The following is a 24,660-nucleotide window of genomic DNA, read 5'->3' as shown; positions in this document are numbered from 1 at the left end:
TGTACAACGGGATTCTCTCAAGAGCTCTTTGCTTCAAACACATGAACTGCTCTATCATGATAATTATTCTATTAATGTAAAATATGGTTTCAGGTAGCTGACCAAAAATACTCCTATTTTATTCACCAGTAGAATGGCAAAAATACCTGGAACGTTCCACGAACCTCAGGGAAGTGGGGGTTCCCAGAGTCCATTCCTGGGGTTTGGAAGAGGGCAGCTCCATGTAATGCGGATCATTCAGTGAGAGGGAGCTAACGGGTAGGTTTTCCTTCAAAGATCGAAAACTGTTAATAGACTCAAAATAAGGGACAAAAAGGGAAGTAGGGAAGTCCCAGACAAGTTCATCCATTTATTTATATTTATGAATAAAGATGATCTTTTTCTCAGGGTAAAATGCCAGGAACACAGGTGGACGCGGCACGCTGGGCCAGAGCAGGCCGTGCACTGAAGCCTGGGGCAGGTTTGTTCTAACAGAGCGGGATCACTGCGGGGTCATCTTCCTTGTGCCTCTTGACTCTGGACCAGAACCCTTAACTTTCTTACCAAGAACTATATTCCTCCTCTCTTACATTTCAGCCATGACCCTAAGACGTTTTCATCTTGTTAGATGAAATATGTCATTATCTCTTATGCCTATTATTGGAACTTTTAATTTTAATAAGTTCAGTGGGTTAATTAGAATGATGCTATTAAATGTGTTTAAGCTCATTATTTATTTGTTTATTTACTTTACTTCCAACTTAACTTTTCTCAGTTCTGGATATTTTTGATCAAGGCATTTAATTTTAATTGGCTCTGGTATAAGTACTAGTTGATAGGAGACCCCCATTTCCCTTAAAGGCTGAATATAGTATTGCCTGAAAAGAAGCTCTGTGCCACTGTGGCATATGAAGGCTAGGCTTTTAGAGGCAAATTTGATGCCTTGACTATCTTATTCTGTTTTATTATGATAATCGTAACAACTTCTTTCTGTTCAGTACTCAAATTCATTCCCATGCTTGTAGATAAATTTCGCTTTTTGGTCCCATACAAACATGTTCTTTCCTTGCCAATTAAGTTTTCTTTTTAAATCTTTTAAGTAGAAATTGCCTCAAATTGGTTCAACTCTTTGAGAGCATTAGAATGAAGTGAACCAAATAAAACTGAGCCTCATGCAAAATTTCCTTAAATCACCTAAGATTAATAATCTTTAAAAACTGTGAACAGATTTGAAACAAGAATAGAAGAGGGAAGTAGGGCTAAGTCCATGTTGTGGCAGAGCTGCATAATGAACCGACTAAATTAGGAGAGGCTTATAACCTTTCTTGGATTGCAGCAAAACTCACTTTGTGAACAGATGGTCTTCTGCCATTTTAATCACTCTTTAACTCCCCACAATCTGGCTTCTGGGCACACTACCCGCCACAATCACTCAAAGACTACCGGTCACCTAGATCATGGAAGCCAGCCACAGAAGTGCTAGGAGGAGACTTACAAATCAACCCAGAAAAATAATTTTATAGATTAGGGAACTACACTCCAGATGAGTTTGGAGGCCTGGCCCAGATGACCTGCAGGTGAGCTGTGCAAGGTCTAAAGACCAGCACTGACTGTTTGCCAGTGCCATACAGTTCCCCAGCCAGCCGGGCAGTCAATCTTCTCAAACCACTGTCTCCAAGTCAAAATTCCCCACACTTTCCCATCCACTGACACGGTTTTACATCCACCATCTGCGTTATCCCCACCCTGGCAAACAACTCTGCCTCAAGCGGGGCCTTCCCAGAATTCTGTCTCATGATTCCAATTTCCACCATGAGCCATGTCCAATGGCAACACAGCCTTGTATCTTTCTGCTCATTAACTACTGAGCACCTCAACTAACTACCATATCTGCACTGGAACTGTCAAAATGTAAATAGTAATAATAATAATAATAATCGCAGCTAATATTGGTTGAGTGCTTAACTATAAGCAGGGGCTGTTCTAAGCTCCGTGCCTCTATTAACGCTTGATCCTTACCACAGCTCTATGAGGCCCGATTCTGGCTTTCCGTGTGAGGAAACTAAGGTACACGGAGCTTCCCCAGCTTGCCCAAGCTCGGGCTCAGGCCCACACAGGGTGCCTACAGAGCCTGTGCTCTCAGCTGTTGTGCAGGCAGACTGTCCAGCAGCATGGAGCCTCTCTTCTTTATATTCTTGAATGCTAAATAGCATTTTCAGAGTGTTTTTTTCTGTGACTCTTCCTTTGATAGTAGAATGACTTGTTTATGTAAAAATTCAGTTGCATTCAACATCCATTTCAAGAAAAAAAATTATTTTTTTTCAAATTGGTTTTAAAATGAATAAAAGAAACCCAGTTCCTGGCTGGTCTTCTGCTATCCCCTGTTACATATATTAGATTCAGACAGAATCCTGCAAACATTTAAAAAGGTATTCAATCTGTCTTCCTCTTTAACCGGGAACCTTCTGTATTCTGATTCATATAACACACATTTCAAAATCAAGTCCATTTGCTACAGAACTCCGGAAACCCGCCCCCCCCCACTTGCTACAAATGCATGTCCCCTAAGGGGTTGGCTTATCCGTGGTGGACAACCATCATACAGAATACATTCAGTCAGTGAAATGAACATGGTCAGCTGCTTAGTTTCTGCAGCAATCAGACCTCTTCCAAACATGAATGAGCAGCAAAGGCTGGAAACAAACCCGGTCTTCGATGAAGCATTACCTCACATGAACGTGGAAGCAGCGCTGTAGGGAGAACAATGAAAATCTCATTCGCAGGATCAGTAGGCAGCCAGCACCAGGATTACCTGAGCAACAGGGAAGGACGGAGCCCTCACAGGACCAAGTTAGAGCGAAAGGAGAGGGCAGTCAACGCTCGGACACAGAGCTGGCTAGCCTCCTGACATGGGCCTGTTTTGTTGTTTTGGAGAAGGAAGAAGGAAATCCCTAATAAAATTGCTAATTGTTAGACTTGGGACTTGGCCTCATCCTGGTGCTGACAGAGAAGAAAGGGACAATCTGACCCCTTTAACGGATAAATGTCATGTATCATGAACCCCAGGATACGTTTTGTCACACTGATGTGAAATCTTTGCATTTAACTTTTCAGGTCACGTCCAAAGGCCTCTCTGGGTCCGAAGGCACAGGTGCTGCTATGGCTTTGTGATGTGATTTTTGAGCCAGGCTTTTCAGGAAACCATCTATTGGGTTGTTGGAAAAGTCATGACGCATTTTCGCAATGAAAAACAGAAAAAAATACGTCATGACTTTTCCGACACCCAATACTTCCTCTGTCAACGCCTCTTGGCACAATTATGAAAACACTGCTTCCAAACACTTCACACCTTTTTCCCTTCCCTTCCTCAGTTAACACCTTCATGTTGGCTCTGCTACTTGACAACTGTGTGACCTTGGGAAAACGCGTAAGCCTCTGAGCCTCACCTTCTCTCTCTGTGAAACAAGTCTAATAATATTATGTCAGAAAACTGTTAAAATCAGACATAATTTGCAGAGCGCCTACAAACAGGAGGATCACAAGCCGTAGTGGTTATTTTTGCTGCCCTTCTCTTGCCCTGTCAAATATGAAACTGGGCTGATAGAACACAGAGAAGAAGAAGACACACTGTCCGCCCTGAGGACCCTCGCCAGAGACGCAGGCATGTAAACCACCAACTACAAGTGTTGTAACATGGAGTATGCAAGGGGCTATGGGAAAGCAGGCTTAATGGTACAGCTTCCAAACCCACAAGACTTGTTTTCAGAAAGAAATTTATAGGATGATTGGATAATACGGTCTTTTGTATAATTTATCTTCTCCGAATCAAACGTGATACAGGAAAGTGGGGGGAAGAGGAGCAGGCACTGTCACCCTGCTTGTAACAGTTTGGGGTAAATTATTTTCTTTCCAATATTTCTTTACCAGAAAATTTGAGTAATTTTGGTGTTTAATTTACTTGGATTCCATCTACTTGGGGCCATCACAACTGTTTAATGAACATGCTCTGCTTAAATCCCAGTGGAGGCTCATTGCCTGAGGTCTAAAGCAGCATAAGGTACAGCTGGAGAAAAAGACAAACTTAACAGACGCAAGGAGATGAGACGTAACGTAGGCGGTGGGGCCTAGGCTTCCAGTTCTAGAGAGCAAAGTGAGCACATGCTCTCCGTTCTCATTTCTCTTCAGGAATGACCACAGAGATGCTAAAAACCAACAAAAAAGGCTAAAGCCATAGCAATGACCAGAATAAAGAGGGCCTTCAAATAAGATGTCAGTGCATTAAAAGATGGGGAGTGGAAGAGCATAATGAAGGAAGTGGAGCAGAGGAGGTCAATATAGCCCAAGCCAGACCACTCAGAGCATCGCCACACTGCTGCCACAGGTGTGGGAGCTGCCCACCAAACAGAGGGGCCCCAGAGGGGCACCTGGTTTGCAGGAACAATGGAGGGCAGATGGGAAAAGTGGGGCTTGACACAGAGCTGACTGAAGCCACAGGAGCCAAGCTCATGCCACACATAAGGAACCACAGTCGGCAATAAAACAGGGGTTTTCCTTTCATGTACTGAACAAACTGCATGAAGTGACTTAACACGTCTAGGGTAGGCAAGAGCTTCCTCAAAGTAAAGGCCTCCCACTCTGGCATTAGGCGAGGATGATGATGGTCACCCACTGCGAGACGGCCTCCCAATCACAGCTTCCTCACCTGTGGTTGAGGTGGTGCTGGGAGGAGACTACTTAACTGAGAGTAATCAGACCAAGTATCACACTAACATGTGATTGGGTAATTGAGGGTCACCAGATAAATGACAAGATAACCAGCAGGAAGAAAGAGAAATACCACATGAATGAAACAAGAAATTACCTTGAACATCATACTTAGAGAAATAAGCCAGTCACAGAAAGGCAAATACTGTCTGATTCCACTTATATGAGGGGCCTAGAATAGGCAAATTCATAGAGAAAGTAGAACAGAGGTTACCAGGGGCTAGAAGGAAGAGAGACAGAGGAGATATTGTTTAACGGGTACAGAGTTTTTGTTGGGGATGATGAAAAAGTTTTGGGTACAGACAACAGTGATGGTTACATAACATTGTGAATTTATTCAATGCCACTGAATTATACACTTATGAATGGTTAAAATAATAAATATTAGGTAACATTATTTTTCCACAGTGATAAAAATGAAAAAAATCACTGGAAATTCAACAAATGGTGCTGTGACAACTGGATACCCATATACAAAGAACGAAGTTGGATGCCTACCTCACACCATATACAAAAATTAACTCAAAATGGATCAGAGACCTAAATGTATGAGCTAAACCTATCCAATTCTTGGAAGAAAACACAGGCATAAATCTTTGTAACCCTGGATCAGGCAGTGGTTTCTTAGATATGACACCAAAAGAACAAGCAACCAAAGAAATAATAGATAAATTAGATATATCATCTAAATGGAAAACTTCTGTGCTTCAAATGACATGGTCAACAAATTGGAATGATAGTCTAGAACGGAAAAAAGTATCTGCAAATCATATAAGGGACTTATATCTAGAATATATACAGAACTCTTATAACACAATAAAAAGACAACCCCATTTAAAAATGACCACAGTATTTTAGCAGACATTTCTCCAAAGAAGATCTATACACAAATTGCTAATATTCACATGAAAAGATGCTCAACATTAGTCACTAGAGAAAGGCAAATCCAACCACAGCGAAAAAGCACTTCTCAGTGGTGAGAATGGCTATAATCAAAACAAGTGTTGACACGAATGTAGAGAAATTGGGAGCCTTACACATCGCTGGGAGGAGTGCAAAATGGGGCAGCCCCTTTGGAAAACAGCCTGGCAATTCCTCAAAATGTTAAACATACAGTTAGACATAACCTGGTAGTTCCACTCTATCCAAGAAAAATATAAACATGTCACATAAAAACTGTACACAAAATTTCACAGCAGCATATTCATAATAACTAAAGAGGAGAAACAACCCAAATGTCCACCAGCAGGTAAATGGATAAACAAACACGATGGAATATCATTCAGCTAAAGAAAGGAATGAAGGACTGATGCGGCTACATCGTCAATGGACTGAAAACATCACGTGAAGTGAAAAAAGCGTCATAAAATCCCACGTATTATATGAAACCATCAGAATAGGAAAACCCATAGAGACAGAAAGCAGATGAAAGCAGGCGCCCAGGGCTGAGGAACAGGAGGAAGAAAGTGAGGACAGTGGCGAGGGGCTGTCAGCGGTTACAGGCTTCCTTTTGGGGGCAACGAAAATGTCCTAAAATCGACTGTAGCGAATATACTAAAACCATTGAATTGGACACTTAATTAGTGAGCTGTACTGAATGTAAATTACACCTCAATAAAGCTTTTATAAAAAATAAATTCTTAATAATGATAGCCATTATTGTTTTAAATAATTCCTCTGGAGAAAAAAGGTGACTCAAGGACAAGAAGAAATCTTAACTCCAATTTTTCATCATAGAAAGACTTATGAAGAGAAAGTCTCTTTTAAAATACAGGGAAGTGGGACTGAGACGGCCGAGGCTTGGTTCTCCCTCCTGCTCTAAGCACGATCATTTCCCCTGGAAATAATCCAATGGGTAGCGATGAAGGGCTCTGAGACGGAAAGGAGGAGGCACACTGGTCTGGCTAAGAGCCTCAGGGCCTGAGGGCCCGCAGCGCAGTCAGATTCCTCAGGCCCCACAGACACTGGGCTGTGTGCCGAGAGGGCCGCAGCCTGAGACAGCCAATAGGCCCAGACAACAGTTCTCAAGTTCGTCCTCAATGCTTTGGGTTTGTGATATGCCAAGAACCCTATATACACTAGAAGGAGTGGACTGCTACAGTTTGGGCACTCCCGGCTTTCTGGATTCTGGAAACTTCCTTCTGCCACAAGCCTTCTGGGCAGCAATGAGTTGATGTAGCAGACCTGGGCTGTTCTAACCCTGAACATTCCCAAGACAGGCATGTTTTCAGGATGGGCCCTCGGCTGGCTGCTTGGAAGGGCTGTCAGATAGGAGTGTGTGCGGGGCCATCCTGTCCAGTCAATCCAGGCGGCTATGCTAACAGTGTGATTTATGATGAACTGCTGCTCTTCCTCTGGGGGCTAGAGCGTGAATGGCCAAGGTCGGCCATGCAGCTGCTACACACGTATAGGTCTGACCTTCACTAAAATCCCTGGACGCTCAGGTTGAGCAAGCTCCCCTTGCTGAAGCGTTGGCCACACTTTGTGCGTGTTGTCACACAGCAGAGCTGGTAACGGTGTCCCACGCACATGCCTCCACTGGGAGAGGACACTGGGATGTGGAGCCTGGTGTCCTCAGCACTCACCCCGTGTGCCTTTGCTGATTTCACCCTTACCTTTCACAGTAATAAACCGTTAAGTGCAAGTGTAACCGTCCTGTGTCCTCCCATCAATCACCGAGGCTCGGGGCAATCACGGGACCCTGGTACATCCTCCTTGAAGTGAGTGCCTTCTCTCATTCTCAGCGATCGTCTGAACTTCGCTACTCTCTGCTTACTTTTTCCAACATTTGGCAGGGTTCAGAGCACCATGTTAATCACCACAGATCGGTTACCTGCGAAGTCTGATCTGGCAGGTCATGACTGAGGGGCCACCGACACATTTTAAGCGCAGGGCTTGCCTGATCTCTACAGTGCGCCAAGGGCATGTCACCCGGTCGCAGCCATGAACATGGGCGTGCCGAGTCTTGGCTGCCACTTAAATGGCTGAGAACTTGGCAGAGACACCCCGCCATTTTGTATCCCACCACAACGAAGCTGCCAATAGCTTGGCATGACAGCACCCCGCAATTTCCTGCTGCCAATCGTCCCATCCTCTCCCTTTCAGAAAGTGGACACAACTCTGCACAGATGCAATCCCCACGTGCCCTTACCCTAGAGCAAGTCTCTTAGCTGGGATGTGGCTCCGCCTGGGAGGCCTGCCACGGATAATTTAGGAGCAATTTTGGAAAAAGATTTCACCCAGAGTGAATTCTCTATAAAAGTCATTCGCGTTCACTTGTACTCTGATAAGCTTTCTTGAGTGGGAGAGAAAGACTTGCAAGTACATTGCAGTTAGAAATTACACACAACCCACAGCCTCCCTTATATGTGTCAAGCATGAAATCACTGTTGAACTGGCTGATTTCGTTAGTCGTGTGCTTTGATGCTCTCTGATTCCGTTCCCCCACCTCAAGTGTGTGACTTATTTCTTTATTTTCTAAGGAAAGGTTTTGAGATTCCATTACCCCAGAGAAGCGGGTGATATGTGTGAAATGCTGGGTAAAGGATGCACACCCGTCTTAAAATGGCTCCGAGTGCCAGCACTGGGTAACATGAAGTGAACTGCATTCCCCGCTTCATCGCTTCTTCAACTAAAACTGCACACGTCTCAGGCTGTACAGAACGTTCACACGTGCTGCACTGACACGAGTGGGAACCGAGACAAAGGCCAAATCCCCACCTAATACAGGAGCTAAAGAGCCGGGGAGAAATTTCCATCACGTATTAACACAGGGATTTTATATTCTTGAGAAAAATCTTAACATTTATTTAAAAGTCTCCCAAAGGCTCTGATCTATAGACCACTCAGAGTAATTACATGTTTTGTTGAAGACCAGCAAAAGAATCATAGAAATGGTGTGACAGAGCCTAATGGATCTGCTTGGCTCTCCCTTTCTCTCATTAAAACAAGCGTATGTGCATGTGAGTGTGTGCGTGCATGTGTGTGTGATTGTGTGTGCATGTGTGTGGTTGTGTGTGTGTGTGTGTGGTTGTGTGTGTGTTTGTGTGTGTGATTGTGTTTGTGTGCGTGTGATTGTGTGTGCATGTGTGTGTGCGTGTGTGTGTGGTGTGTGTGTGATTGTGTGGTATATGTATGCTTTTATTTATTTATTTTTTAGCTGAGCCATCCTGCCACCTGTTGGCAGCTCAGTGGCTGCTCAGCTCGGGCCAGGACTCGAACCGCTGTTGCTCAGAGCTCAAACTCTTGAGCGAGCTCTTAACCAACTGAGCCACTTGGCTGGCTCCCTGTGTGCTTTTTTAAATAAAAGGAGCGATTACATTCCACACGCAATCTTCCGTCAGTGCTGCCACTTGCTCTCCTGATGGAGTACATGTTAGCTGGTTGGGAGCCCAGGCACACACTCAGGCTGTTACCACAGTCCATTGCATTTTCATTTTAACAGTCCTCATTACTGGTATCGTTTAATACTTGAGGGTTTGCTCACATCAACATCAATCTTGCTGATGCTGCAAACACTTATTTTTTTGCCACAACACAGTCTGGATCCACAGGACTAACTGTAAAAAACGTACAGTATTCCTTCACCCAACATGTTACCAAGTACTAAGAACAACTCTGCCACTCACTCACTCTGCCCTGTCACAGAGATACAGCACTGGAGAGACACCAAGCATGGATCCTTCGCGGGACCTCCCTCCCTTCAATCACAGTGCCATCTCGCCCATGCCCCTGCCGCCCACACGCTGCATCATCTGAAAGACATGTGACACCTAAAATGCAACCACTGTGAAGATGACAATGCTTACCTGGAAGACGCCTTGCTGGACACACCTGACTCTTTCTTCCTCATTTACGAATAGCCCTTTACCACAAGTCCTTTTTTTAAATTATAGTTGACATAAAAGGTAAATCTTAACTAATCAGAAGAGAGAGAAGCCTTGCCCTTAGAAGAAGCAATAAAAATCCCATTCAGGATAAAATTTCTTCTTCAGCTAAGCTTTAAATGGCTCTGGATGAGTTTAAATTAAAAAATAAAAGATCTCTCTACCTGATTGGAAAACCTCATGCTCACGTTACGTTGATTCTGTAGTGGGACGTAGCGCTGGATAGGATCGATGTCTTTAGGACTGATTAGTTCATCAGCTGAAAAAGAAAAAGGGAAAGGACATTACCAAAAATGTACAAGAAAACAAACCAACAAAATCCAATAGATATTTATAGAACACTCTATCGACAGGAGCAGAATATGCATCCTTTTCATACACGTGGAACATTGACCATGTGCTAGGCCATAAATAAATTTAAAAGGATTGAAATCATACAAAGTATATTTTCTGACTTCACTACAATAAGTTAGAAATCAATAACAGAAGTTTTAGAAATTCACAAATATGGAAATTAAAGGACACATTCCTAAATAATGAAAGGGTCAAAGAAAAAATCAAAAGGGGAATTAGAAAATACTTCCTAATGTACTGTCTGTAGCAGGGACTCTCTGGGGACCCGAAAGGGGCTGTGATGGGAGGGGGTGGGTGGTGGTGGGGAAAACTCCTGAATTGTAATTCTGCAGAGCCCCAGTGGAGTACAAGGTGGCAGTATCTATGCAAATGTAGAGAGGGCATACTCTCTGACCCAGCAGTGTATGAAGATAAAGTTATCTTCATTATGCTCAGACATGTGAAAGTTAATTGAATAACATCAGAAAAGACTCCCACTTCTAAAATGAGTTAGCACACTTCTTTCTTTCTACTGCATGCAAGCTATGAAAATGTGCTCATTTCATTCTTGAGCTTCAGTTTTATACTGGTATGTAAAATCGACACCATGCTGACTCTTGTGTAAATTCACCTGTGTTTAATATTTACTTTAAAAAAATTACACCTCATTTCCATAGCTTTTTAGGTACCACTTTTAGGCAGTGAATAATTCTGAAAAACAGAGCAGGGAGTCAACCACGAAAATGCTTGTAAGTTTCCTTGCAGGTTGGGGAATGTTTCTCATATTTCTATTCTGGGGAAATTTCAAGGCAGGCGTGCCATGTTATCCATTAGACAAAATCACCAAAGGCGCTTTCAGCAACTCTAGGAAGATGTCTTTAATAATAATACATGATATTAATAATAGAACAACAAGGGAAAGCAGAAGCAGCAGCAGCCACAGAAGCCACCACGGCACCCTGCACCTGCCAGCAGCAGCCGCCCAGCGCTTACCTAGTGCTTACTACATTCCTGGCTTTGTCTGAGTATTTCACGTATATGAACTCCTGAATCCTCACAACATCCTTATCACTTCACAGATTGCCAAATGGAGGCACTGAGTGGTAAGCGACTTGCACATGGCTAACGACACAGCTCAGATTCAAGTCCAGGCAGTCTCTCCCTGGAGTATGGGCTCTGACCCACACCCTGGAGTATGGGCTCTGACCCACACCCTGGAGTATGGGCTCTGACCCACACCCTGACCTTGCCCTGTAAGAACGCTGACGTTCTGTACAACACAGATGCAAAAGGTACCAGGAAGAGGAAACAATACACAGCTTAGACCTTGATAGGTTATGTTTTCTTACCCAAATCAGGGAGCATATTATATAGTACATGCTTCTCTCACTTTGAAAAGAATATACTTTTGCAAAATTTAAACTGAACCAATATAGGCTAATTATGGCAAATGTTGATATATAATTTCAATTTATTAGTATTAGTTTAGCTCATGACGCAGGGTTGATTAGACAGTGATATTCTAAATAGCAGCAAATTATTTCCAGGTCTCATTTGTCTGATCACTGAAATGTGAAAAAATTTCCACTACCAACAAGCGTTTTACATAATTAATGCTTTACTGTCATTCTACAGAAATGAAATTCTATCTTTATTATTGTGTTACTTATAAATGATGACAGATAAATTAAGAAATCTATATCCCTGGAAAGCATACATGCTAATCTATTAAAGTTGATATGAATAAAATAGTTAACCAAGTTTTTGGAAAAGCTGATTTCTTTGCATTTTTTCTCATTCCTTTCTTTGTGCTGCACCTGCATATCTAATTTGATGTGCTTCCAACTATCCGTGTGCTTATCTATAGCCCTCCCGGCTCTGCGCTTCTTATTCACGGCTATACCCCACTTGGCATACGGCAGGCACTCGAGAGACTCGATAAACAAAATAATAATTGGTAGGTTAACAAATTTGGAAACATTAATTGCTGGAATCATTACTTTCATTTCCATAATGGTGAAAGTGACTAATACCGTAAAAGGACAAGTTAATAGACATATTTTTTTTCGCTGCATTGATTTTTATCATTCAGGAAGCAAAACAGAGCTCCTCACTGTGCCAATTCCCGGCACTGGTTCTCTGGTGAAGAGTGACCAGCTTGAAAGAATTTATACCTGACCAATTATAGAATATTTAAGAATAAAAGAAAACAACAAGGATATAAGGGCAATGGCTTTCCACATTGCCTAGACAGTACTAAACTCACTACCAAGCATTTTTATAAATAGAACAGCCATCTTTTAATCCTTAGCGAACAGACTAGGTCATCAATATTTGCATTTTTATGCACAGAAAGATTTATGAAATATACCCTGAGTTTACCTCTAACAAAACTGTTGAGGGTAAAAAGAAAATATTAAGAAGAATTTTTGTTTCTTTAATGAAATGACACTTTAAAGAACATTTCATACAGCAAGTAATTTTTTTTATTATGACACCAAAATTACATAGGACCCACTAAAACAGGCTCAGCAGATACTTTACAGGAGAAGATTATGTGCTTCGAAGTCTAACTGATTTCCAGTGGCGGAGACACCCATTAGTAACAAGTATGTTAAGAAATGAGCGATGGAGGAAATAAAAATGTAGATTCTCAGCTTCAAACATTAAACTGAAACATTCCAAATTAGTATATATGTTTTTGACTTAATTAACAGAGATGAACTTTCTAAGGTTAAATGTTAAATTCCATGGTAAAAATTAAATAATGATAGATCTGAATATATAGATTTTAAATTTCATTCATCAAAAAACAGCACAAACCAAGTTTAGAGGTAAGCAGACTGGGAAAATCCCGGTGAGGTTTAGGACACCTAACATATAAAACAGGCAGGTGGATACGAAAACCATAAAACCAAGGTTAGGGGGGCAAAGCAAACAACTAGCCAATTTACAGAGGACACAGAAATGACTCAGAAATACGTTTTTAACAATCAGCATGTAAATGAAAACAGGATACAAAGTGGTATCTTACTAAGTTAGCAAGGTGGTCATTTTTAATGAGTCTAGTTAATGCCATAAGGTGACAAGTTACACAATCACCCTTCAGGTTCCTGGATAAACCAATAACGTCTGTCAGTCACGGGCTGTGACCTTGGGTGGCTGGCCCTCAGTTCTAATACCGCACTCATCTCATAGAGAAGTTAGGAGGGTCACCTAGGATACTATTTGTAGAGCGCAGGGCACAGAATCTGACAACGCTTTAAGGCCTTTGTTAGTAGTAGTGTTTCTGGGACACTGTCTGACAATATGTGCAGACTCTTCTGGGACTCCAGGCATCACTGCTTTCATATTCAATTTTACTAATATATGGAGGGTGGGATCATAAATTTTTTATACGCTTTCTAGCCTTAGTAGCAATTCAACCCAAAATGTTAGTTCCAAGAAAGCCAATCATTTATACAATAAGCTGAAGGAAGAAAATCTCCGTAGGTGAAGCTATTAAAGCAATAGCGCATTGCGTGTGCTCTCCAGATGTTTATAACGCCTGCTGCACAGAATCCCACTTTGGGTCACTGGCAATCACATGGATACTATGAAGGAGATAATACAAGTGCTCAAAAATAGATGTCTTTCTGCTTGTAGTTTCCTAAGGTGTAACAGCTGGAAAATCTCTTAGCAACCACAGTGTGCATATCTGTACACTCTTATCTATTCATTTTCTCTTTAGCTGATCAGTAACAAAACCGAGTGCTAGACTGAGTGAGGCGTCAATTGCATCTGAAGTCAACAGACCACTGAAAATCAAGGCCTCTGTTTCTTTTGTCCTCATGCATACTAGGGGGCACTTGATAAGAGACTTGAACTTTAAAAAGCATCAGATTTCCAGGCTTAATCAGTGGCTTTTATATTTGAGGTCAACTGGGCAAGAAATATCATGAATGAAATCACATGGAAATGGACTTCTCTTAGTTACAAACACTGGAATTGGGTTGTAGGATATCAGAATAACTAGGCTGTCTTCAGAGAGGCAAAAATATTCCCTAGGTTGTCACATTCCCTTCTTGCTGTAGAGTTACGGATGTCAGTGACCAACACAGAGTAGGTCTCTACAAATAGCAGCTGAATCACCGAGGAGGTGAATGGTTAAGTAGCAACGAGGGGAGCATTCTCTTGTGATGTTTTATGGCTCTGGGGAACCCCCAAGGAGGATGAGCATCCTGAGTTGCCTGGTTAACAAGAACTAGGAAACATATTTTCACAAATACTGTCTCCTAAATGGTGGCTGAGGGAGCGAGGAAGGATGAATGGAAGAACAGGAAACAGAGCCATTTAAGTATGTGTTTGTCCCACAGTAAACGCATTATGTGTATTTCCTCATCAGTTAATCCTTAAAACATAAAAAGAAAGAAACTGATGATTATGGAAGTTAAGAGAATTCTTCAGGTCACTAAGTAGTAGAACTTGGATTCACACCCTGAACTGTCTAGTTCCTGAGTTCATGCCCCCAAAACTCTTGATCTCTCCACTACAGTCCAAGACAAATGTGAAGAGAAGGAAAAAAGGAAAGGAAACCAAGGGAGAATACAGTGGAGGAAAAAGATAATAAAGTCAGAAGTAATCTATGTCACATGGTTATAAGTTTGCTGGATGTCCATAATCATTGAAAATATAGTTTCTACTAGAAATAGAGTTCTAAACAATGACTTACAAAGAATTTTAAGGGACCCAAGAAATTAAATTGGGAACTCTGTATGTATATAACATCTGGGATATTTTGAAGTACTTCTATATCTATTTTATCACCTTAAAAGTCTCTTATTAACACTCCTAGGAAATTAAATAATACCTATCCCAAAAAGGAAAAAAAATCCTTTGTAAAATTCAAGAAAATTTTCATTCACCTGAATATTTTGGGAGTTTGTGTGTATTGGAGAGAAAGTTGTAATTAAAATTGCTCAATAATTCAAGTTTACTCAAAGAACATGCCTTGTTTTGACTCAATGTTTATGAAAAATGTTTTCAAAATTTCTGTCCAAAAAAAATTCTGTTATTCACCTATCTTAAATTATACAGAATGTAAAGCTCGACTCTTTAATGATTTGGGATCTTATAGTAGTACCTAAATGAAGGTCAACACTGCGAATGTCTGACATACAGGGTAAGGAAAGTTAGTTACATATATGTCCAAAGGACAAACTAAAGTCTAGAAGTCAGATTTTCTTTAAAGCTAAACAACTGATGTGTTAGTTTCTCTCTTTAAAAAGTATTGAATAAGAAAATATATTAAACTTAACTAATGGCTTTGGGAAAGTTTCAGAGTAAAGTTATCATTAACCACATGTTATTTTACAGTTCTCTAGCTTTCTTAACCTCAAAAAAAAATTCAGTCCAAAGATCATAATTTTCAAGTGACTTTCATGTGATAAATACTTTTAAGGTTATTTTCACCAAAGAACTCAAAAAGGTACACTGCTTTCTACAGACTGATCATCTCTGACATGGATAGTTTCTAAACTTCCATATCTATGTAACAACAGAAGGCATAACAAATGATCATTTTATTCTAAGACATGTCAAATGTTATGTCACAAAATATCTTATCTGAGTTAAAATAAACATGTTTAGAATTTATTTACCTATTTATAGCAAACACTGATTTTCTAAAAGTCTAATTTTTCTAAAGAAAAAGATGCTGTTTAACCATTAACTATTTTCTGAGAACACAGGTAGTTCAGGCTGTGGGCCAGGAAACAGCATATTAAGTCTTTTTGCTCTAACAATGGAATAAGTCACACACTTTTTTGTATAATTATTTACTAACAAATACATAGAGCACAATATTCTCAATAGGTTCCACTGGATACAACCTCACCTGAATTAAAGTCATACACAGTTATAGAATATTTTCAAGGATTTCACTGCTCTATTATTTTTATGTAGCTCCAAATAACTGCCCACAAAATATCCAGCTGAGGCTCCTCTCATGCATAAATGGGACTTTGTTGTAAATATGGTGCCTGGAATCTTAATAGCATCCATAGAAATCTGATGGTTCTTGGGGCAAGTATCCAGTAGTTAAGAGCAACTAAATGCTTCAATCTTCTGAGATCTTATTCATCTTAACCAGCTGTTAACCAGAGGACACACAGCTAGGTCTGAGTGCTAATGAGTGTGTAGCGTCTCTTTTTTTTCCAGGGGAGATAAGTACGTGGTTTCACAGTTTGCAACACATCTTCTGTGTGCTCTCTACTGCCTCTTTAGAAGCTCAGCGGGGAAGAGAGAAATCGACTGTTCTTTGAAGCCTTTCTTCTTCTTTTTGATCATGCAACAGAGATTAAAGCTAGACCTGGACTATTCTGTTCACTCTGGTCTTAATGTAAGAAAATGCTATTTATACTCAAAATCTGTCTACTTTCAGTATATTTATTTTGGCACAAGGAAGGCCCACAGCTTTTTTACTGACTGATGCTATTTTCAATCTTTTTCTTTTTTTTAAGCTCAATTTCCTTATGTAGAGTACGGTCAATCCTCCATTCCCAACTCATTAGATTTCTTTCTTTTTTTTTTTTTTTTTTTTTAAAGATTTTATTGGGGAATCGGAGGAAGGGGAACAGACAAGTTGCTGTCATTTTGTTCTTCAGTCTAGTTGTGGAGGACGTTGCTGCACTGGCCCAAGTTGGCACCATCATTGCGCTCTTCCCGGGTGAGGCAGATCAGTCGCCGGCTTCTGGACGACCGCTCACTGCGGCTGCTGGCCGCTCACACTGGCTGCTGGCCACACACGGTAGCCCATGGCAACCCACTGCCACAGGGGCTGCAGCCTACGCCGTCGCCGGCGACTCAGGGCAGCCCAGCTCCAGGTTGAGCTGTTGTTCAGCATCTTAGCTGTAGAGGGCAGTGTCACTGGCCCTCATATGTGGGATCCGAACCGGGGCCCTCTGGCGTCCCAAGCCAGTTCTTAACCAACGCGCCACTCGGCCGGCCCTCATTAGATTTCTTAAGTTTATTCAGAGGCTTTGCTCAAATAGCACTCTTTCTAGCTATATTGCCCTCAGGCTGGTATATCGCAGAAAGCAGGATGAAGGTTTAGATCTCAAATTTTATATCCCAGATACCAATGTTCAGCCTCAGAATCACAGATGATTTTCATCATGCTTGTTTGTCATTTCCAAGTGTAGTATATAGAAATTTATGATTCTGATGTTAAAATTCTCGTCCTTTCATAGGTTAACTACTCTTCTGCTGCAATATTTTTTATTTAGCTGTAAGTATCAACAAGTCTTCTTTGTATTCATGCTAGGGAGATAAAAATAGCATTCTAACCAGAGATAACCTTACCAACTTGCTTGATTCTAAGAAAACTACTTCACGTATATTTATTTTTTCTTTTGGAAAATATAAAAGCAAAATCTATATAAATAGTATCAACTCCATATCAAAGAACTGTCCATTTAAAGGAAGAAAATTGTTCTACAGGTTCTTAAATTAGCACTAAGTTTATATGGAGACCCAGAAAATGCAGTTAGAAAATGAAAAAATGGAAAACAGCATTAACTTAACTCTCTCTTCTTTAGCTAGCTTCTGTTTGCTCTTATATATTATTTGTGTAAAGCTCGAGTTGGAAGTCTGGACTTTGAAATATTCTCTCTAATGGAATGTAAAAAAAGGAAGCACAGATGATGATTCTTACAGTACAAATTTAGCATCTATGCAGAAATACCAGGAACGACAAAGACAATAAGGGGATTTCACGCAGCAAGCAGTTCTTTTCGTGCAGGCACAGTATCTACAATCAGCCCACTTCATCACCTGTTACCATAAAGGAATTCTGACGGATGTGATAGGCTTTTTGATGGAAATGCTAACAATATCTGAAATTTTAGCATGGTACAGGAAGGTGCATAATACTATTTTGGGTTCGTTAAATTAGCCTTCATTTCAATGTATCCAAAGAATATTCCCATAGCTGAAGTTTTAGGAGAAGCTGAAAATAATTCTTCAAAGAATGATGAATAATGGTTCCATTAAGCTTCTAGCTAACTGAGTACATTGCCAACATGTATTTATTAGCAGGAAGAGAATTTTGAGATAACTAATTCCCTTCGGCAAGCTATGACCAAACATGGCTGTCATATGAAATTTATTACAGTATACAGAAGTAAATCAAAGTTCCCACAGCCTTCTGCTAGAAACCGACCCGCTAAGCTGACTGTAGCTCCCTCAGTGATCTTAATGGCACCTACATCGATTTGACAGTGAAACAGACATCTTATATACCTTTACATACTAAGATACTCCCCCAAGACTTCTTAACAGCATGAACACAGCCCAAAGCCAAGGAAAATGTCAGCAAAGACATACTTACTTCTAAGGACTTGATAACAAGGGGAAAAAAAGGTTCCCAATTTTCTCCACTTACCCAAGAGTTTCGCGATGACATAAAGGGCTTGTCCCCAAAGAAACAGTTTTCCATCACGGCCACAGTTGCTAGGAAATCGCTTTTGACTACCAGGGTTTCTTTTTTCATGTTCTACAAAATCAGCTGGCACATAATAGTACTTTGGTATGACAGGATAACCTATGGAGTTCAAAAATAAATATTTAAAACAAACACAACAAATCAGTGAGCTCCCCAAGATCTCCCTTTGAGAAATTGCAATTATTAGAACGCAGAGAGAGAGAACAGCTGGTGACAGGAGGTGACAGATCCGACAGGACATAGAACATTGGATATTGTGGTTCCTTTCAGAAACTGCCAGTGAAAAATGTGCAAAAAGCTTCTTGACTTTAAAACACTAATTTGACAGCATTCATAGGTTATGCTTTAGCCAACAATGTGAACATAATCTCCTTTAACAACATTTAATTTTCACACCTTTAAGTGAAATCAACAAATACACTGTATGCAAATATTTAGAGCCATAGAAGAAGCTGTCTTTAATAGGATTAGTCTGTGGAAGCTTTACAAATGAGATACCGTGTAATCTTAAATGAAGAATTATAACCCTGAGCCATTGCTTAGAGCAATGAAATCTCCATTTTAAATATTAAGTCCATTATCTACCATTCAACATCACCTAAGAGAAAAAAAATCTATCTTCTCTTGTGACCAACCTGTTTAAAAAATTCTTTGGTAGAAACTAAAACTTATTAAAGACTAGAATCTTTGTGAATGATATGAAAGGGAAAACAACAACATTCTTAGACTCTTTTGCAGTATCAGCCCACAGTAAACTTAATTTTCCTAATAAAATTGCACAGGTTTCCCTAAAATTTGCTTCTTCCCTCATGCATCATCAATTGTGAGCTCTGTGTCTAAAATCGCTAGAAAGATACAGAGAATAGTTGAGACATCGCTTTCTGGATGTGATGAAGCCTGCAGTGCAGCATGCTAGCTCGCCCACCACCGCCGTGCACGACCCACCACTGACTACTAAAACGTCTGAGTCAAGAGGTTCCAAATGCGTTCTTCATTATATTATTATATTCATCATACTATAGTCATTATGTTCTGAATCATATTCACAATGATTCTGTGGAGCATAAACACATCAAGTAACTGGGTTTAAAAAGTAATATAAAATTTGAATTCAATGCTTACCCATAAACATTTCACTACTCTAACATTACAAGTATTTTAAAGGGTGACACATAATGTGAAGCATTGACTCTAAGATACTTGTGGAAAACCCTGCAGAATGTCACAAGTTTCATGTGACACAGGAATGGGGCTCAGTGCTGGGACTGCCAGCTTGTGTATCGTGTCAACGAGACCATCCATTTTGCACCGACACATAATTAATTTCTAACTTCCAGAGAAATATGCTTTCATAACTGCTCACTCATGAGAATATGTTCTTATTTTAGTAACACTTCCCAACACCAGAGATGTCTGGAACTTCTCCTCTGGAATTCCTTTCAGAATTAGTTTTCTAATCATGCAGAAAAATCACTTATGTTCTTTTATGGGCCCTACTGGTGTTTCGCTGAAGCCAATCTACTACTCAGAGGCTGGGCCTTTGATCTTTCTAAAATATCAAATCCCCCCTCAGAGGAAGCCATGTTAGCACCACTGCGGACATTCAAAACAACCTACTAACGGCCCTAGAGGCAACTCCAAAGAGGAAGCCCTCATGCCCCTGGCAATGGGAATGCCTTCCAGCCAAGGGCAGAGTCTCCAGGTGCCCTCCCACGGGGCAGCTTCCTCCTGAACACAGCGTTTCTGGTGACCTGGATAGAAAGCCATCACTTTATATGACTGTCATACTACACAGAGTAAAGGGGTGACACAGTAGGTAACAGAGGAAGAACCTGTACCCACCTGGCAAGCCATTTTGCAGTTACTATAGCTATGCCACCTACATTCATCACCTTCCTGTCTTGCTAAATGAACTCCTTTCACGAAAACAAACTTACTATAACAAATTAATAGATTAGTCTTTCTAATTCCTTCAAGGCCCCATTTATTTTTTCAATTTAGTATAAATTGCTCTTTTAAAAGGAATCATTTATACATTTCAAAGGAACATTAAGGAAATATTAATAGGAAGAATTTTTTGAAAAAACAATCCAACTATACCTTCCGTGGTCTGATGAAGTACAGGAGTCAGGAGATCCTGATATTCCTTTACTTGTTTGGGTTTGCCTCTAAAAACTCCTAGAAGGTAAAACATAAAATCCAATAGCATCTGAGCTCCCTCAGCACCACAGAAATTTTACCTTAGAAAAATCTATTAGCCCAGTTATAATGACTTTGGTAATTTTCCATATCAATGATAAAAATAAAATTGAAAAGGGGTAATGCAAATATGCATGTGATATTTTTCCAGGAAATCAATTTTAGAAGGTCATGTTACCATTTAGAATTGAAAACTGAATTTTAATTGAAATTTCTCTGTTCTTCAGTTTAAATGTTATAGATATTCACAGTGTCACAGATTGCAGTGTTCAAGATTTCTATTCATAAAAAAATTCTTCTTTGTAAATATGAAATATATTTGTATCATTTTAAAAGTAATTCAAAGTATTTTTTAAGTTTTTTAGATGATTTAACATTCACTCAGAAAGCAGGAGGGTAGCATATAAAAATGCAAAGCAGTACAAATCGCTGAGGTGCAGTCTATTTTGCCAGCTAAAAGGAGTCATATTTCATTTCTGCTCTTCTTTCGAGCACTTATATTCTATAGCTTGAATTTCCAGAGAAAAGCTCACTTACCATCAATCATCATGTAAAGGAAAAATATGGGAAATTCACATTCAATGCCATCAAATAGCTAAAACGGAAAATAAAATATTCAAAATTTCACTAACAATTATTTAGAACAATTATATTACTTAGAACAATTACATTAATTAGAACAAGTATAGTTAGGATATACAGAAAAGATTTATTTACAGTTATAACAAAATTTGACTGATTTTATAAGTGGTTTCATTGTTCTTTAAAAAAAAAATCTCTCAGAACTCCTATTATTCAAGAGTTCATTCATTTAATCCACCACATAGAAGTCATTCATTCAATTGATATTTACTAACAGTTAGTAACGCCCGGCACCCAGTAGGCAGAGGGTCGTGAAGACAAAAAGATGGAGAACCTGCCTTCAAGGGCTCCCAGCCTTGAGGAGGCGCACACATAAATAACCAACTGCAGTGCCTTACGAAATGTCTGTAACGATACATGCTATGTCAGGAACATAGGGGATGAAACACCTGAGTCTGCCTCGGGGTCAGAGGAGGGTTTCTGAGAAAAGATGCTTCAATGAATGCCTGATGGACTCTCTAGGGAGATGAGCTGTGGGAGAGGCTAAGTATCTTGCCCAAGGCTAGTAAGTGGCACAGCCCGAATTCCAACTCAGGAAGTCGGCCTCCTCAGTCAGTGCATCCTACCACCCCGTGATACTACCTGAGATGGGGTATTCTTTTCATACCTTAATTTCAGCTGGTTTGTAGTAGCGTCTGTTGGGATCTTCCAATGATGTTCTATACCCATCTCTCAAGAAACGCTTGAATCCATATTTTCCTTTTAATTTCCTAACCACTTTATCAAGTGTCTGGCTAAACAGAGCTTCATCATCCAGGGCAAATGCAGGGTAACTGATGCAGGGGAGCAGAGCGGCATCTGTGTTCTGGGGCAATAAGAAAAAGAAGGGGTGTCGGTGCCTACAGTGTATGACCAACACAGCCCAAGGAGAGTCACAGGGGTGAAGTCAGCCAAGGGCCTGCCTGCCAGGGAGGCCGCTGTGCTCAGACGGACAGCAGATGGTCACCTGTGTGTTTTAGCGACCCTGACAGAGGAGACAAAACTTCATTCCTTAATAAGGAGTATTTTCAAGTTTCAACACCGAATGCAAACTTTAAGATGTTAATTAAGGCAGTGTGTAAAAATTTGATGCCAGTAACTAGTCATTGCAGCTTAGCTTGTTGTAACAATTTGTTTATGATAGTGAAAAGCACAGAACAATCTAAATGTCCAACAGTTAGGTGAGTAAATTAGCAGCCATTAAAATTTATATTATAGAAATGTTTATTGGTATGAAAGCATGTGTGCTCATAGAACTAGGTTGTCAAGCATTATGAACAATATTCTGCCAGCTTTGTAAAGTAAAAATATTATGTGTACATAAAATATATGGGAACATATAAACACAAATGTTGTCACCCTAAGATTATAACTGAGTAGTAAAATACTGAATAGATATTGTATTATTATTTGCATATTTGTGGGTTTTATTTTTCTTTTGTCAAAATCTTGCATTACTTCTATACAATAGTTATTTTTAAATAATTAAATTATTCCATCTTGGCTGTTTTCTAAAAATAGAGCCACAAACAGCCCCTAGGAAAATCTGCAATGGGGTACTACGGGCATATAAAAGTTTATCAGAGATAACAATAGTAAATGGTAGCTCGTATTAATTTATTATAAAAACATCTCACATGAGATCTTGACTCTCTGGGAAGCAGTGAGCACAAAGTCTGCCTGTTGCAGTTGTGAGCATCGAGGTCCACAAATATAACCGACCAAGAACAGCCCTGGAATGAGAAAGAGCAAAATGTCTCCTAAATGAAGAAAAAAGGACTTGTAGCAAGACGGGCATTAAGAAAATTCACAAATACACTAACACTGGTTGCACCTGAGAGTGGCATTACAGAAAATTTCAATTTCCTTTTTTATTCTTTCAGTATTTCTCAAATTTCTTGCAATATACATATTAATTTTACAATCATAAAAAATAAATGTTATTTTTATATTTTCTCTATTTCTCCTTAGTTTTCTTATAGTCTTGGGACATGGAGTAGAGAGCGGGAACGGATTCAATGGAATTGTAATAGATAAGCATGATATCGGGGGTGGGAGGGCAATAGATGGGGGGGGGGGGTTGTTACTTTGTGAGGGAAAAAAGGGTAACTATTGTATTGTTCTGTACACCTGAAACTAACAATAAAAATAATAAATTAAAAAAAAAATTATTCGAGAAAAAAAAATGTACTGATTACCAGATAACTAATCAATTAAAGATATTTATTTTAATAAAAATACAAATACTAATTTAGCTAACATTTTTGACAAGAAATAATGCAAAAACTAATTCCAATTCATAAAATCTCATTGTATGGTCCTAATAAAGAACACTGATTATATGATCAAACTAAACAAATTTAGATATAATCTAGAATCATGAATATAAAAACTGCTTGATTAAATCTAATCAAATTTAGAATCTAATATACAAGTATTTTGAAAATCAAAGAGCATGAAATTGGAATATAAAGACTGCTTCTATTACAAAAGAATACTCAGAAAACACATGGGGAAAGGAAGAAGAAAACTACCATAAAAATTATGTCGGTTCAATATTACCTTCTAAATCTCATCCCAATTCTCACCAACACTGAAGATGCATTCACCCTGAAACTAAAATACCTCTGATCAATCAATCACCTAGACTGAAATTCAAAGCAATCTAGTCGTCCTGGGCCCTACATCCATATATCGGCCTCAATACATGCGTATTTTTCCTGTTAATCCATGTTCATACATGAACCTGAGCTCAGAAAATAGAATTTTTCATTCATATCATTTCTTAAATCTGTTTTAACTCTGACAAATCAATCAACAAACAAGGAATGAATAAGGCTGTCTCTCAACAGCCAGATTATTGCTAAACTGTTCGTTCTATTATTTGTCACTCTTATTCTCTCTACTCACAAAACCGGGTTTAACAAAGCTTTATGCAGTAGCTGCCACTGTCAGAGTAACAGTGTGTTCTCTGCTTTGAGGGAAACAAACAGGGTAGAGTTTGACCTCTGTTCTTAAGGAGCTGACCCAGGTGATACACAGTCCTGAACCAGATGACCACTAAACAAAACAAAAGTCTGTCCAGGAAAGAATAACAATGATACTGAACCTGTAAAGGTAACAGGAGAAAACAAAACAGGGAACTCAGGGTGCTTCATGGGAAAGGTGAGGACCAGAGCTAGGACCTGAGTTTTGGGGGAACGGGAGCAAGTATGGGTGTTGGAACTAAACAGCAGAGAAATGAGTGGGTGTGAGATGTGCAGCGCCTGTAAGTACACAAATAGGGCTTGTAACTGACCCTTAGGCTGATGATAAAGTTAATGACATGCCATATCAGTCTGCTTTGAGTTGGATTTTTTTTTTTTAAGAAATTTTTATTGGGGAACAGTGTGCTTT

At 39.8% G+C, this 24,660-nt stretch overlaps 1 protein-coding gene across 6 annotated transcripts in view; it reads right to left on the bottom strand.

Moving 5' to 3' along the window:
- PHKB (phosphorylase kinase regulatory subunit beta) overlaps positions 1 to 24,660 on the bottom strand; it is a 129,225-nt gene that overhangs the window by 51,064 nt on the left and 53,501 nt on the right. For all 6 annotated transcript variants that reach the window (XM_019643243.1, XM_019643235.1, XM_019643252.1 and 3 more), the window contains 6 exons: positions 22,902 to 22,997; positions 21,893 to 22,090; positions 21,181 to 21,238; positions 20,545 to 20,622; positions 18,385 to 18,543; positions 9,794 to 9,888 (listed from right to left, as the gene is read on the bottom strand). In XM_019643243.1, the coding sequence (XP_019498788.1) occupies positions 9,794 to 9,888; positions 18,385 to 18,543; positions 20,545 to 20,622; positions 21,181 to 21,238; positions 21,893 to 22,090; positions 22,902 to 22,997 (684 nt within the window). The remainder of the gene's footprint in view (positions 1 to 9,793; positions 9,889 to 18,384; positions 18,544 to 20,544; positions 20,623 to 21,180; positions 21,239 to 21,892; positions 22,091 to 22,901; positions 22,998 to 24,660) is intronic.

The sequence above is a fragment of the Hipposideros armiger genome, unplaced genomic scaffold (assembly GCF_001890085.2).
Source record: "Hipposideros armiger isolate ML-2016 unplaced genomic scaffold, ASM189008v1 scaffold_4, whole genome shotgun sequence".
Classification (NCBI taxonomy): domain Eukaryota; kingdom Metazoa; phylum Chordata; class Mammalia; order Chiroptera; family Hipposideridae; genus Hipposideros; species Hipposideros armiger.
The sequence above is the reverse complement of the archived record's forward strand: the minus strand, read 5'-3'. Positions and strand labels throughout refer to the sequence as shown.